The sequence below is a fragment of the Motacilla alba genome, chromosome 3 (genome assembly GCF_015832195.1).
Source record: "Motacilla alba alba isolate MOTALB_02 chromosome 3, Motacilla_alba_V1.0_pri, whole genome shotgun sequence".
Classification (NCBI taxonomy): Eukaryota; Metazoa; Chordata; class Aves; order Passeriformes; family Motacillidae; genus Motacilla; species Motacilla alba.
In genome coordinates, this window is record NC_052018.1 from 52,528,389 (window position 1) to 52,543,775 (window position 15,387).

The 15,387-nt window shown below is 49.8% G+C and overlaps 1 protein-coding gene across 1 annotated transcript; it reads left to right on the forward strand.

Annotated features, from left to right (window-relative positions):
• The first annotated feature begins 4,717 nt into the window (after nucleotides 1-4,717).
• HEY2 (hes related family bHLH transcription factor with YRPW motif 2) lies at nucleotides 4,718-15,050 on the forward strand. Its single transcript, XM_038133755.1, has 5 exons — nucleotides 4,718-4,927; nucleotides 6,082-6,160; nucleotides 6,264-6,347; nucleotides 8,945-9,026; nucleotides 13,865-15,050. Exons 1-5 carry the CDS (start codon nucleotides 4,845-4,847, stop codon nucleotides 14,545-14,547), a joined length of 1,011 nt encoding a protein of 336 aa, XP_037989683.1. The 5' UTR covers nucleotides 4,718-4,844; the 3' UTR covers nucleotides 14,548-15,050.
• The last annotated feature ends 337 nt before the right edge of the window (nucleotides 15,051-15,387 follow it).

The following is a 15,387-nucleotide window of genomic DNA, read 5'->3' on the forward strand; positions in this document are numbered from 1 at the left end:
GTAGCTCAGTGGCAAACACTAAAAGTTGTTATTAAGAAAGGTCTATAGATACTCACTGCATCTTCCTTCCTAATTTTTTTTTCCCCGTCATCTTTAGCTTGAAATTTATTGTTGCAAGTCTTTGTGCACTTTTTATCCTTCCCAAAACTGAGTGATCTACTGGAGTGATTGTATCCATCTCAGGGAATAGCAATTTTATCAGTATCTGTGGGGTTATTGTACTATCACAGGAATCACCTGTGGATCAGGCCCTAGTGTGATCCATTGGCAAAAATCCTACACCCCAGCTAATAGTCAAATACTCCTCCACAATGCAGACCTGCATGGAATGTCATGCGTCCACTTCCTAGGCAAAGCCACGTTTTAAAGACTCTTTTTTTTTTTTTTTTTGAGCATTATTTCCTTCAGCTGTCTCACATGGTTTCCTCAGCTCTCTGCTTTTCTTCAGTCTGTCCATCCCACCCTGGTATGAATGTGGCCAAAAATAATTTTAACCATCTATTTACAATCACATTAGAGGGAAAAAAAATCAAAAATGATTTTTCTCTTTTTTTTTTTTTCTGGCAGTTAGTGATGAGTTCATCAAGGAAAAAAAAAATTAAAAAATTAAAAAAAAAAAAGAACAAAAGCAGCAGTCCACAGTCCATGAACGAGAACTGCATTTCTCTCCTGTTCTTCAGAGTTTCCTAATGGAGAAAGTAACTTAAAAGTAGTAGAACAGCTATCCCCGAGAGGATGCTTACTGAGTGAAGGATATGGGATGCAAATGGCATTTTAAGAAGGAGACAGTAAAATTAAAAAAAAAAAAATCCTCAAAAACTTAGGATACGAGTACCTACCGTGTTCAGTAAAGAAACTCGGGACAATCTTGAGTCCCCTTGAAGAGAGCTGCTGAACAAAACTTCAGCTCCTTCAGAAGGCCATGCACATTTAAAAAATAGTCTTTAAAGCCCCTAACTATTTAATCCTAAACGGCTCACAGCGACGGGCAAAATCCTGAAATCTCGGGGGACAGGAAACTTCATTTTCGGGAACGGAGCAGAAGAGAGTCCCTTCTCTACGGGAGCCGGCTCTCTAGACGTAGCGAGAAATGTACTGCTCCGCTTACAGGGCGAGCCGCTTCTGGAAGCGCCCCCCCGGCTCAGCGCCTGTGGGGGCCGGAGCGCCGCGCTGGCCTCGTGTGACCCACCAGGCCTCGCAGCCACCGCGAGCCCCGCGTCTGCCGAGAGTAAAAACAAACAAACAAAACCCCCAAACAACAAACCCACAAGAAAGCAAAAAGCAGGGAGGGACAGGGAGCTGCCTGGCCTCCCTCCCCCCCCCGACGCCCCCCGGCCGGGACAGGAAGCTCGCGGGCCGGGGAGCCTCCACCACGGAGCCGCGGGCCGGGGCCTCCTCTCCCGGGAAAACGCTGCTCGGGGGACTCCGGGAGCGAGGGAGGGCTGCGTGGCGAGTGGCGTGGGTGGTGGGCGAGGGCGGGGGCTGTCCCGGGGCCTCCAGGCCGGCGGGAAGCGGCGAGTCCGCCGGCTATTTCCCTTTGGGGGAAAAAAGCAACGGGGAACGGCGAAAGATGCGTTTCTCTGCGCTTCGACTGCACGGCTGTCAGCGCTGCGTGCTGCCGGCTGAGCGGGCAATCCCGCCGCAGCAAGTATTCCCGGGATCCACGCTTTGTGGGGCCCCTGGAGAAAGAGGCACGTGTGCCGTACACGCAGGACCAAAGCACCACAAGAGGCTTGGCCCGTGGGTCGCGGTGCTGGTGCCGCGGCACGGAGCCCCTGCCTGTCGCAGCGCACCTGTCGCAGGGGAGAGCCTGAGACCTGCCAGAGGTGCAAGGGCCTGCCTTCCTCGGTACGACCCGGGAAGGGCCGAAATTTCTCACCCAAGAAGCAGGTACATCTCTCAAAAATAATTCAAAACAAAACAAAACAAAAAAAAAACTAATCAGGGCAAGATGAAAACAGAAGCTTCCCGGAGGAGGGCCTTTAGCGAGGCTGCCAGGAGGATTTAGCAGCCGGATCGACGACAAACGACGCTGACATAAGGTCTACTCGGGGAGGTAACCTAGGATAGCTCAGGTTTCTGTAGGAAAACAGCATGCGGGAGTTGTGCCCCAGGGGAAAAAAAAATACCATAAAGCAGCAGGAGCTATTTCCAGAGTGAGCAGAAATTACAAATCCAGCGGCACCGACGCGTGACATGAAAGATTTCTGTGCAAAACCCCGAGACAGCTCGGAAAAGCACCAACGTCCCCGGGTGATTCGCGTGCTTTAGCGGGGATTCGGACACCCACGCTCGGGCTTGTGTCCCCCCCCCCCCTTCCCGTGTCTGCAGGCGTCTCTCGAGCAGCTGCAGCTCAGGCCGGGTAACACGGACTCAAACTCAGACCTGCCAAACCTCGCCTCGCTCTGAGAGGCGATGTCTGCGGCAGGGCAGCGTTTCCCGCCCGCTCCCGAGGCGCCCAGCACGAGGGTCCCGGACGGGAGCAGGCCCGGCTATGTCAGGTCTCCCCGTTACAGCACACACAACGAAAAATTATTCAGGGTGGGTTTTTTTTGTTTTGTTTATTGGGATTTTTAAAATATCCTGGAAACCCCCACGTCGAGCGCTGAAACTGCTGAGCCTAATCCCAGATTCCTACAGCGTTTGTGCTTCAGATTGCAGTCGGGCGCCACAGGCTGCTCTCCTGCTAGTCCACTTCTCCCGGGAGATCCCGAGCCTTTTCGTGGAGATTTTTTTTTTCGTGGGCTTTGGTTTGGTTTTTGTTTTCCTTTTGGTTTTGGTTTTTTTTTTTTTTTTTTTTTTTTTTTTTTGGTGGTGGGGGGGAGAGTTTGTATTTTGGTTTGGTTTGGTTTTTTTGTTCAGATCCCATCAAAGGGGCCATTGTGGGGAATGCGTCCCAAGTTCCCTGGAGCTGTCTTCGCCATTCCCGCGGACGCTCGCTTCTGTTGTGAGTGAGCAGCCGCGGAGCTTTTAGTAAGTCTGCAAATACGGGCATGAAAAGGATGTCCCGGTAGGGCAATGAGGCATGAAATCCCGCTGTTCCTTTACATAGTAGCAACATCCACATGAAAGGGCAAACACCCGACGTGCCACCAAATATAATTGCAGAGATGGCGGATGTCGGCGTACAAAAGAGCTGGCGCCGGTTTCTCATTCGCAACGGCCCTTTGCCGCACGCACACCCGCGAACGAACCCAACCACCTGTACCTTCCACGGGATTTAACCGAGTGGAAAACTGAGTCATTGGTACCGTCGGCTGCTAAATATAAAGCAGCCGGGGCAAACTCCGCCCGCAGGCAGAAGCGGCACCGGCGCTGCCGAGCGGGGCCGCGTCGGGAAGGTGCCCGCTCCCTAGCTCGCAGCCTTCCCCGAAAGAAAGCCGGAGTCATCGGCCCCTCCGGCCCTTCTTCCCTCCCTCCCTCTGTCCGGAGCAGCATCGTGCTGTCGCCGCCTGGAAACCCGGAGAGGCGAGAGCAGTGCGGCCACGGTGAGGGTCGCGGGGCCACGCCGCGCTGAACGGGAGGCTCTTCGCCGCTCTGTCATTTTGCGGCGACGCCGGCAGCTGCTTCCCGCGTCTCCCTCCGGCAGGTGCTGCTTGCCGGAGCCCGGGTCGGGCAGCCGCAGCTCCGGGTGGCCAGGCAGAGCGGCGAGGGGGCTGGCCCTGTCCCGACAAGGCACCGAATCGTAGCAAGGGCAGCCCCTTCGCCGCTAGCCTTCAAGTCCTCCGGGCTGCTGAGCGACCGCGGCTCCGTGAGCCGCCGAGAGCCAGGACAAGGCGGAGGTGCCCAAGCTGGTGCCGAACCCTCCCCGCCCCGTCCCGGCCCCTCTCGGCCAGCGTCCGACAGCAGGGGCGGGAGAAAAACGTTCCTAGGAAGGTGGCAAAGGGGATGGAGGGGGGGACAGGCAGACAGGGGCAGCCACAACAGTGGAAAGATTAAATTTCTGCGGAGAACATACCACTCGGAATGTATTTTGTCAAGAATCCGGAATTTGAAAACACAAACAAACGGGGTGGGGAAATCCCAAACAAAAGCAAAACAAAACCCGCCTGTTACAGATCCTCCGGTAAGCGAGACGCTAAACTTCCTCCCAAATCGCTCCCAGCAGGGATTATCGCTGTGCTTGGCTCCCGGCCCTGCAAGCGCCCGCTAGCCCTCGCCGCGCCCGTGGAGCCCAGCGGGACGGGGCGGCCGGGGACGCGCGCCCGGCCGGGAGGGATTCATACATTTCCCGGGACTTACACAACTCTCCAACGCACTCTCGTGTGCCCGAAAACAACTCGCGGCACCGCAAGAAAGGAGACCGGGGCTGCTGCCACCGCCCGGGGCTCTGGAGCACTGGGCAGGGGGCTGATCCGGCTCGTGTATTACGGGTGGAGGGGAGCAAGATCGTCCCAAATGCCCGGTGAGAGATGGACAGCGGGGCGACACCGGCCACCCCTCTTCTTCCGGCAGCATCGGAGGGCTGGGAATCCAGTACTGCTCCTTCTCCCCTCAGGGCGAGCTCTGAGGATGCTCGGAACCCCGTACCCCGCCCTCCCCGACCCCGTGCCGGCTCCGCTCCCCGCCTGCCGTGAGCCGAGGGCGGCGGGGCCCCCGCCGGGCGGCCGCCCGCTCCTCCGCACGCCTCCGCGCCCCGGCGGTGGGCGGCCCCCGCCCGTCACCCTCGGCAGGGCGGGCCTTGCCGGGGGCGGGCCGTCGGGCTTGAGGCTGTGCCGCGGCGTGGGAAAGCGCCTCAGAGAGGGTTTGCTCTGCTGGCGGTGCGGAGTCGTGCTGCGCCGAGCTGTGCCGTGCCCGGAGCTCCCCCCGGATTTATTTATCTTTGCCCCCGCGCCGCGCACACGATGAAGCGACCTTGCGAGGAAACTACCTCAGACAGCGATATGGACGAGACTATAGACGTGGGGAGCGAGAACAACTACTCGGGGTAAGTGGGGCACCCCCGGGGCCGCCGTCTCCGTCGGGGGCGCGGGCCGGTGTGCGCCCCGAGCTGGGGCAGGGCGAGGGGGAGACCCGGGCACCCCCTTGGGAATGGAGATGGGGGCGACGGCGCCCCCGAGGGCAGAGGTGTTATGTGCCCCTCCAGGTCAGCCGGCAGCTCGCTCATAGCCCACCAAAAATTAGCCTCGCGCTTGGAGTGCCCCGACCTCGAAATTGCGCGCAGCACTCCAGTAGCTGTGTGAGCCACCGGGCTGCGGTTCATTAGCTCCGCTTAATTTGCCATTTGCAATCAGACCTTTTCCAAAATCGCTCCTGATCAGGCCGAACAACCTAAGGGAACCGGCGCCAGTGGGAAATGAACCGTGGAAAGTAAGCAGGGATCCTCAGCAGCCGAACTTCAGCAGACCCGCCGTGCGAGCCGAGGGCGGGCAGTGGTGTTTGCCCAGGGAGGGTCGGGCTGGGGACGCTGAGTGGCTTCAGGGCTCCTCCTGCCAATTTAGAGGTTCATGCACCAGAGCCCTATCTCGTCGTCATCAGTGGCTAAATGAGTACTAAAAGATACTGATTTTTTCCTTTTCACACTCATAATGAAATAAGAGCAACTTCGTACTCGTGGGTAGTATAGCTTTTAAAGTAGATTTTGAATTCTGCTCCTGGACAATACAACAGAGCCAGGCTGGGCACCTGGCATCGTACTTGTCCATCTACTGACTGTGTAGCAATGGGCAGCAACGTCAAAGCCCAGCAGGCCTGGCAGAGGTTGTGTCATCGGCTATGTCCACTCACCACTGCTGTTGCCATATAGAGATAGTTCAAGTGGGTTTGGGCCTGGTTCTTCAGTCTGTACTTGGAAGGCAGGATTTTATATGCAAAGAAAATGAAATCTGCACTGGATAGTGAACTGTCTACAAAAAAGGACTTTATTTCCTACAGAGTGTTGGAAAATTCAAAATGTATGCTGGGGCAGTCAAAACTGAAATGCATTGCTATCTTCAAAAACACTGTACAATGCAAGGCACATCTTAAAAGCATTGAAAATGGCATTAGAGGGACAATGCATACATAATGTGTTGACCTAAGGTGTCTTCAAAGAGTGATGTCAAGTTATGCAACACCTGATGTACTTTTATTGTTTTGCAGGCAAAGCAATAGTTCTGTCATTCGATCAAATTCCCCAACAACAACATCTCAGATCATGGCCAGAAAGAAAAGAAGAGGGGTATGTTTCATTTAATTATTTTTGCATCTGTCAGTTTGCATGTGTGCTGTGATTTTGCCCTTCATTTTTATAAACTTAATGTGTTTTGTTTTTTTGGGAATAGATTATAGAGAAAAGGCGCCGTGATCGTATAAATAACAGTTTATCAGAGCTGAGGCGGCTTGTGCCAACTGCTTTTGAAAAACAAGTAAGCTTTTTTTTTTTTTTAAATATAAATTCTGTATCTCATCTGGCAATGTTAGTCCTCTTGTAAATCTCATTAAAATAATACTGTATGTGTCCTGATCTGGCACAAAGCAGGCATTTCAATAAAATGCTTTGTTGTGGCAAAACTATTAGAAACATAATTCATTATAAGGCTGAAAAACATTTCCATTCTTTGGCTTGTTTTTCCCTTAAGGGTAACTGTGTTCATGTTGCCTCTGTTCTTTCGATGAATTCCAGTAGTGGTTTTGTTAAAAATGTGCTTTACTCCATATTAAATAAAAAATGAAAAATACACAAACCCAACACAACTCCCCAAACCTGTATGTAAATTAACCTTCTGTCTAAATCTTTAAATACAATTTATTTTGCCGCTACTTTAAAAGACCTTTTCTTTTCATATCTCTGCTTTCCGTTGCAAGTGAATAAGTCCTGAAAAGGCAGCAGACAGTCTGGATTATTCATGTTTTAAGATTACTCTTTAGAACCAATGCATTAGGAGATGGAATAGGTCCGTGTTTGTCAGCTAGCGAAGTCAGTGATATATTCAGACTTTCAGTGCGAAAGTATTTGGTAGGAAGGCTGAAAGGATCCGGTTAACTTTGGCTCAGCTCCTTGGTCATGAAATTACAGACCAAACTTAGAATACAATGTTTCATTAAAAAAAACAAAACAAAACTGCATTTTGGTTTTTCCATTCAAATTAATTTTTTCCATATCTTGAATTTTAATTTTTGGGCTTTGATTCAATATTCAGCCTTGTTCCTGTTTTGCTAGAAGTGTCTGAAGATTGATGGATATGTGCAACTGACACTATGTTTCAATAAAAATGAAACATCTGAAAATAAATAACCTGACTTCCTTGTAATAGTAAAAAAACCCCAGAAAGTGAAATCTGAGAGCAGGATTAGGAGGTGCTGAATGTAAGTGGTAACTACGTGGCAAAAACCGCACTGTGTTAGGCCTGTTTCATCCCTGGCCTGAGCAAAAACTGGCTGAAAAAAATAAATTTGAAGTATTGGTTGACAGCATCACTTGTGTCACCTGCATTATGATTTTTAGTAACTGGTAGTTGTCACTGTGCCCTTCCATTGGTTCTGGCAAAACAGTGTCAGGGGTATTTTCAGCTAGATAAAGAGGGGCAAGAGACAACAGTTGTTTGTCCCATTTTATTGTTTATTTCTTGAAAACCACAAGCATTATAAAACAAGTCCTACAGAGGCTTTGGAAATTACCCAGCACCATGCAGTTTTTAGCTATTAGTCACTCTCACTGAGACGGCTTGTACTGTGTCTATGGAAAAGATGAAGTCTGAGAAAGCTACAGGATGTAGCTGCATGTAAAATGGGGAATTCTGACCAAAAATTCACACGCGCATCAACGCTGGTACATTGAAAGCAACAAGCGGATTAAAAAAAATGCACTGCCATAAAAATGAGCATGTGCTGTATTTGAATCAGAAAGTCCCACCATTTTCCTGCAATATGCCAAGGACAAAGTCATCAGTCCTTGCCCAGCTCCTTGACATTCAGCTCACTGGAGTTTCCAAGCTGGAGGTTTAGTTTCGCTTCCGCCTCCCTCCCCAAGCCACCATCCTACTCCCGAGTGTGGCAGAGAGGAGTGCTCTGAAGCACGGCTGCACAGCCCTGGGTAAGCTTTGCCCAACTCAAAAATGTGCAACCTGGGTGAAGCTGGCCGAAACAGTGAGGTGGCCCACATGATAACTAAGAGAAAGAAATGGGCTTGCAGGATGCGATCCGCTGGTGGCTGAAGCTTGCATGGCCCTGATTTTAACTGATGCCAAGGGATGATCTCTTGCACTGGAATAACATTTGTGTTGTCTGGGTGTGTTCCAGATATCCAAGGGAATGCTACCAAGCAAAATAGTTTTATTTATACATTGATATACTAATACTAGCTTTTGAGTTCTATTTTGTACTTTTCCAGTATCTCTTGTAGCTCTGTGAGCCACTCAGTGTCAGAAAAGATTTTTACTGACAGAGGAGCTACACTCTTTCACAGTATTTAGTCCTTGCAAAGTAGGCCTCTCACTAACTTAAAATCCTGTCGACTGTGTGGCAGTTTTTACAATCAAAAAAATGAGAATGGAATATTCAACAACCAAATGGCACACTGCAAATTAACAGGCCATGAAGAGAGGGACAGTGCTGGGTGTGTGTCCGCAGGGACACCTACCGGTAACAGCACAAAAAGTAACGCTGCAGCGGGGTCCTAATCTGTAGCCACACAGATCCCTCCCGCCAGCTCTCCACTTGTGTTTGTTGTTAAAAAGGAGGTCCAGAAAGTTACGTATTTTTCTCATTTCTTGAAGATGTCATCTCTACACTACCTTCAAGGCCAGAGCTGTGCTGAGGTATAGCCCTAATAAAGGGAAATTAGGGAGACGGTATTAGTCCCTAGACCGAGTCTGGGAAGCAGATGCTCATGAAAGAATTAAGCAGAGAATGTCCTAATGATAGGGGAAATTGAAACCATAAGGCTGAGCTCAATGGAAAGTATATCAAATTAAAGTTTCTAGTACTCGTAAGCCTTTATTTATATGTGTCTCTTATCTCAAAGGGATCTGCCAAATTAGAAAAAGCGGAAATACTGCAAATGACAGTGGATCATCTGAAGATGCTGCAGGCAACAGGAGGGAAAGGTAAGGAGCCAACAATTTTTTTTTTCTAATATTTGGGGAAATCTCATCAAAAATGTTCTTTGAGGAGCTGTGATAGGCGTTTCCAGATTAAAGGAGTGGAAATCAATGCTAATGGCAGGATTGAACTCGTGGGAAAGAGCTACTGGGACAAAAGAAGCACTTGACCCTGGGCTTGTGTTTGCTTTCATAACACTGTGGGAGTAAAGGCTTCATTCACAGGCAGCCCAGTCAGAGATTTGTTTGGGGTTTCCAAAGAGCACTGAAATCTGCGCAGGGAGACAAAACAAATACACAAACACCAAACATAAACAGGAGGTTTGTGGCAACAATTGTGTAGCAAAAAAACCTGATGCTAAACCTCACTATTGAGCTGCTACACTGAAGGAAGTGAACGGAGAAGAACTTTAATTTATGTTTAAATATTTTCTTTGCTCTGGAAAGACTTCTCAGTTCCAGGTTAGACCATCTCATTCACCAGAACAAAACCCAGTCTAGCTCTATGCAGCTCCAGGTATCTGATAAAGCACATGGGCAGGCAATGCTCTCTGCACTCACAATTCTATGCTATATTTGTGTGTCAGAGGCCAGCGTAGCTCCCTGTTAATGGGTGCTGGCGTGACGCAGTGGCTGCACTCGCTGACCCATTAGATCAGCTGAGTGCCGAGCGTACCTCGCTTGTGCAAGCTGACAGTCCCAAGGCTGGAGGCCAAATGGTTTCAGCCACCCACGAGGTGTTCTGTGTAGTCATGATTTTGGAACTTATTTGGAGCGAAAAACTTGCTGGCATTCCATAAGCATGGTCCCACATCCCGTGCCATCAACCGTGATCACGCTTTGAATTGTTGTAATGGAAACAAGCTGATTCTTCACTCACCCACTATGCCATATAGGTAAAGGCTAGAAAATAAACTGATGCTTTCTCTCTCTGACTTTTTTTTTGACAAAAGCTTTTAGTGCATGACTGAATTATGCTCCTCTCCGTGCCTTGCAGCAATTAAAAACTCAGCTTAGAATCAGTGTGTGCCTAACAGCAGATGGCTATAGGAAAGCATGTTAAAGGCTGGTGTTCTGTTATTTGTGAAAATTAACACCAAGCTGACACACCTTTTTTCTAGGTGTTAAGGAGTTTTTTCCAGGAGTTTAAGTTTAAAATTTATGGATAACTTGTTTGATAAGAGATGAAAGGAATTTTGTTGCCCATCAGGTAACAGACATGTCTCTTGATTCCTCAGAAAATGTACAAAATTTGAAAAGAAGGTTAACATATATATGTAAAAAGTCCTTGAGAAAGCACTGTAGTTGCTAAAGATACACTCTTGAAAGTTATGAAACACCAGAATTGATCACGGTTGTGCAGTCTGTATTCAGGAAGTTCGGATCCTCCGTGTGTCCGAGTGATGGTGCCTTCTTTGAGTGTGTGGCTGTGTGCTGGTGTTCCACAAGTTCTGTCTCCCTCGGTGCATGGAACACACAGTGCTTGGCTGCTGAGGGAAGTGGTGGCTGTTTTGCTTCATTCTCCCCATGCGACGTGTGGCTCAGCTCTCCCAGCCTGACCCCCACGTCACGCTGCACATTGTTCCTCTGAGGAGCTGCAGCGGCTCCCACACCTCCCATGTCTGCACCAACAGTGGGATGGCCAGGAGGTGAGCCCAAATGGAGACCTCATTTATCAGGAAGCTTCCTTCCCCGGCTTCCCCGCCCAAAAAAAGTATGCAGGGGATTTTTTTATAAATGGGTCAGGTCAGGTGGCCAAGTGGGGCAGGGGATGAAATGCTTGGGATGGGAGCTATGGGACAGAGAGATATGTTGGTGGAGCCCAGCCTCTGGCTCCAGTTGGACAAACTGGATGTTGTTAGCAGTCCCAGGTCTTGCAGTCTGTTTTCTTCCTTGGTTGGTCTCTGCTGCCATGTCTCTCCTGCCCCAGCTGACATCAGCATAGCTGTGGCAGTGCGGGAAAGGATGAATGTTGTGGTGTGGAGAGAGGCAATGCAGGCTTATTTCTGCAACTGCCTTTCACACCATGGTCCACAGTGGGTGGCCCATCACAATAATACCTGATCGCTTCACAAATACTAAAACTTTATCTGCTCCTTCTGTCCTAGAGATAAGAGTAATCTCATTGCACAGATTAAGAAACTGTAAGAAAAAGAGGTTTGAGAATGAGTACTTGGCAAAGTTTAAGCCTGCATTTCCTGCTTACTTAATGTTTTACTTTGTAATCTAACTAACAGTTTTAAACATAATTTCTTAGAGTATTTTAAAGTAGATATTTGTTTTATTTGTATTTATTTCCCTCTTTGTAATTCATCTTGTGAGCCAGAGGGGTTTTTTGTGTCAGCAAAAAAAATAGTTTCATAATTTTTACCAGGAACAATAACTTCTTTCTGCAGAAAGAAGAAATGCGTCCTGATACCCATATGCTCCCCTGTATTCAGGACTGTCCTCCTCCTCACACGGAAAGGAGGACATCCATGATGGGGAACGGGTGGGACTTGGCAAGTTGGGATGGGGCTGGCCACCACTCAGCACACTGATCCCGAGGTACTGCAGGAAAAAAAGCCCAACACAGCTTCTGCCCCTTCTCTGCTTTTCAGAGCTGCCTGGGCAGGCAGGCAGGCAGATGCCTCTCAGGTCCTGTGAAGACTCTGCATTTCTGCCGCCCTGACGCAGGTGTGGACAGTTCTGTGGACAGTCTCCTGTTCACATTGACCTATTATTTTGGCCTAAGGCCCGGGCTTTTTGCTGATGGTGCAAGCAAGCACAGGAGAGGAGTGATTTGTCAACAGTGAGTTGCTCGCAGAGAACTCAGTGTGGTTTTATTGCAGCTTCATTACAAATTTATCTTGAGTGAGTGACACCTGGGTGGGTGCATGGGTTCCTGTTGCTTAGGTGACCTGTGTGCAGCTCAGGTGGGTTACCAGGACAAATGAGGTAAAACCAAAGAGTTCCTGTTCACTACAAAACACTGGCATGTGCACATGGTGGAGGATGTTTGTGGATTGGGAAAGAAATAAGAAACAACATTTTTAAGTCTCTCTCAGAAGGGGGAAGCTGGTGAAGGGGAAACCGGGAAAAGATAACCATCAAAATATAATGGAGCCTGGGAGTCCCAGATTGCATCTAGCCTCTGTTTTCATGCCTCAGCCACCATAGGAGACTGAAAGGGAGCCAGGATCACCAGGGCTTTGGGATGGCTTGACACAGAGCCAGCGGCTCAGACTCAGGGGAAGCTGGTGACAACCACATCCCCCACATTTCTTCCAGTCCAGAGGGAGGGAGGCCGGGAAGCCCTGGCTTGAGCTGAGTGCTCTCAGGACTCCCAGGCTGGCTGACTCATGGCCAGGGCTGGGAAGTGGTTCTGGCTGGGCGTCAGCCCCTCTGAAGCTGCTGGAGGTCCTGGAGCCTCCGGCGTAGAAGCAGTCCCCATGCCAGGCTGACTGGCACCCGGGAAGGTGTCCTGCTATCTCGCTGCTGCTGGCATGCCTGGCCTTTGTTTCTCAGGAGCTCACTGAAACCTTTGGTCGCAGTGGACCCAGCAGGAAGAAAGCTGTGAGGAGTCAGCACTTGTGGACAGGAGTCCTCAACTCCTCATGCTCATTGATCTGCTGGCTGAGCCAGAGTTTTGCTCAGGTTCAGATGAGCAAGTAGGCCTGCAGCAAAAGCACCGTCGTGATTTAGCAAGGTGGAGCGTATAGCGGGCAGGGGATTTGGAGCAACATGGATAAATGTGCCTGAGTTAATTCTATAATGTGGGCATGCAGTGGCGGAAACGCTTCTTTCTAGCCTGAAAATGGATTAAAATGAAAAAAGCAATCTAAAGTGCTAGCATTTTTCAGAAAGGCCAAGATTCTTTCATGACAGACTACAAGGCATTACTGCCACGTTCCACCATAAGAGGGGCACTTGATCTTTATATACTGACACTCATCACAGACATGCGTACCTAAAAATTTTCATTGAAAGTGAGAGGAAAAACACCATACCACCACCACTTAGGAGTGTATAGGATATCATTCCCCCAAGGAGACAACATTTAAACTAAAATAGGAAAATTCCAAAAAGTGGAATAGGCTTTTGTGGTTTAAGAGCTGCAAGTTAAATGCAAGATTTTATGCTCAACCCTTTTACAAAGGGAGTATCTTTTCATATGCATTTAATAAAACTTTTTTTTTCAAATCCTTTTTTGTCCCAAGCCTATGGAGCTCCAGTTGCTGTTTGTTGAAATACCTCATGGGCCATATGACTGTCAGTCTTCCATCTCCAAATTAGCAATGGCATTACATAAAACGTTTTCTCAGTAAAGCTTTTTATTGTGTGTGTGCAGAGTCATCACAAGATGTTTTTTGTTTGTAGTTAAGCAACACCGTATGTCATATTGTCTTAATGACTCTGTGAAGTAGATGGGACCCCGGCAGCAGCTAAAACAACTATCTCACAATGTCAAGAAATAGTTTGAAAGCATTAGGATGAATGCCAGTGTAGGGAAGAAAAGGCAGGGTAGTACATGCAAGCTCTCTGATCTCCAGCCTGTTTCTTTGTGTGGATAAGCATCTCATTCACACATACAGGATCAACACTGCACTGCAGCAGCTTGCTGAGGAATTTCAGGAGAGGCATCATGTATCTTTTTAAGTGTCTTATGGACTTATTTCTTTTTCATTTGTATATTGTCTACATAAACAACTGCAGCCTATTACATTACAGGGATGGTCACAGAGATCATTTACAGACCAGAGAACAAACTTAACCCATAAATGGCAAAGGGGAAATGCGGTGGCTGAGCCGGGCCTGGGTTGACCAGCTCCACATTCAACACGTATTTTTCCCTCCCCTTGCAGGTTATTTTGACGCTCATTCCCTGGCCATGGATTTCATGAGCATCGGCTTCCGGGAGTGCTTGACAGAAGTCGCGAGGTACCTGACTTCGGTGGAAGGTCTCGACACATCCGACCCCCTGCGCGTTAGACTCGTGTCCCACCTGAGCACCTGCGCCTCTCAGAGGGAAGCTGCTGCCATGACCTCCTCCATGGTGCACCACCACCACCACCCCTTGCACCCTCACCACTGGGCAGCCGCCTTCCACCACCTTCCGGCCGCCCTGCTGCAGCCGAATGGACTCCACGCCTCCGATGCCGCCCCGTGCAGACTCTCCTCGGACGTGCCCCCTCACGGCTCCGCCCTGCTCACGGCCACCTTCGCCCACGCCGATGCCGCCCTCAGAGTCCCCTCCGCCGGCAGCATCGCTCCCTGTGTCCCTCCTCTCTCTACCTCCCTCTTGTCCCTGTCGGCCACTGTTCACGCCGCGGCAGCAGCAGCCACAGCTGCAGCCCAGAGCTTCCCCCTCTCCTTCTCCGGCACCTTCCCCATGCTCCCCCCCAGCGCGGCCGCCGCCGCCGTCGCTGCGGCCACCGCCATCACCCCCCCGCTGGCCGTGTCAGCCACCGCCAGCCCTCAGCAGGCTGGCACCGGGGGCGGCACCAAACCCTACCGACCCTGGGGGACTGAAGTTGGAGCCTTTTAAGTCCCCTCCCGGCCACACACACCTCTTCCCACTCCGGCTCCCTCCTCTCGCTTTCAGCACTCGTGCATGTGCTCACACCCACGAGCCCACAGCTCCCGCGCCCATAGCCAGCCTCGGGACCCGCGGTGTGCTCCCTGCTCAGCCTGCACCCGATGGGCCCGAGCGGTGCTGGTGAGCCCGCCGAGGAACGGCGCGATTATCCTCACTGCAGATGTCGGAGAGGACGTGGGCAGACACCTTCTTCTTCTCCGTTTGTCTTGCTGGAGGCACCTTGAGGGAGCAGCAATGGCTTTCATAACGGTGTGACCATATCGGCATGTAGAGGTTTCCTGCAACACACGTAGAAATACGTAGACATTAGAACCAATAGTTCTCCAGCTATGCATCCTTGTTTGGCAGAGAGGTGAGGGATTCCATCTACCAAGGCTCCCCAGGCTAGAGAAGGAGTTCCAGTTTCATAAGTGCCTGACATTGAAAAAATAATAAATAAATATATATATATATGTGTGTGTGTTCTGCTAAAACAAATAACATTGCACTGGTATGGATATGGTATGGGAGAGAGGTGAAATTCTGCGTTGAGCTCCAGAACTAGGATACTTTTCCAGGACAGATCATGCTCTTGAAGGGGAGAGGTTTTTTTTAGCCAAAAGATTGCCTAGGAAGAATGTTTAGTTTGACAGGCCTAGTTCTCGCTTAGTTCACTTTCTTTGTACAGACTTGCCAAATTGTGACGTCTAGCATAGCATTGGCAAAAGCAATTATCTTATCAGTGCTGGGATTAATGAACGTTTCAGCATTGCCTGTGAGCCCTGAGGCACCCTTTTTTATGGCTTAAAC

Excerpts from the sequence above, each read along its gene's own strand:
- HEY2 (XM_038133755.1), top strand. The coding sequence starts at position 4,845 with ATGAAGCGACCTTGCGAGGAAACTACCTCAGACAGCGATATGGACGAG. Across the intron at positions 6,348-8,944 it reads CAACTGCTTTTGAAAAACAA|GGATCTGCCAAATTAGAAAA; the intron begins GTAAGCTTTTTT and ends CTTATCTCAAAG. Across the intron at positions 9,027-13,864 it reads GCAGGCAACAGGAGGGAAAG|GTTATTTTGACGCTCATTCC; the intron begins GTAAGGAGCCAA and ends CTCCCCTTGCAG.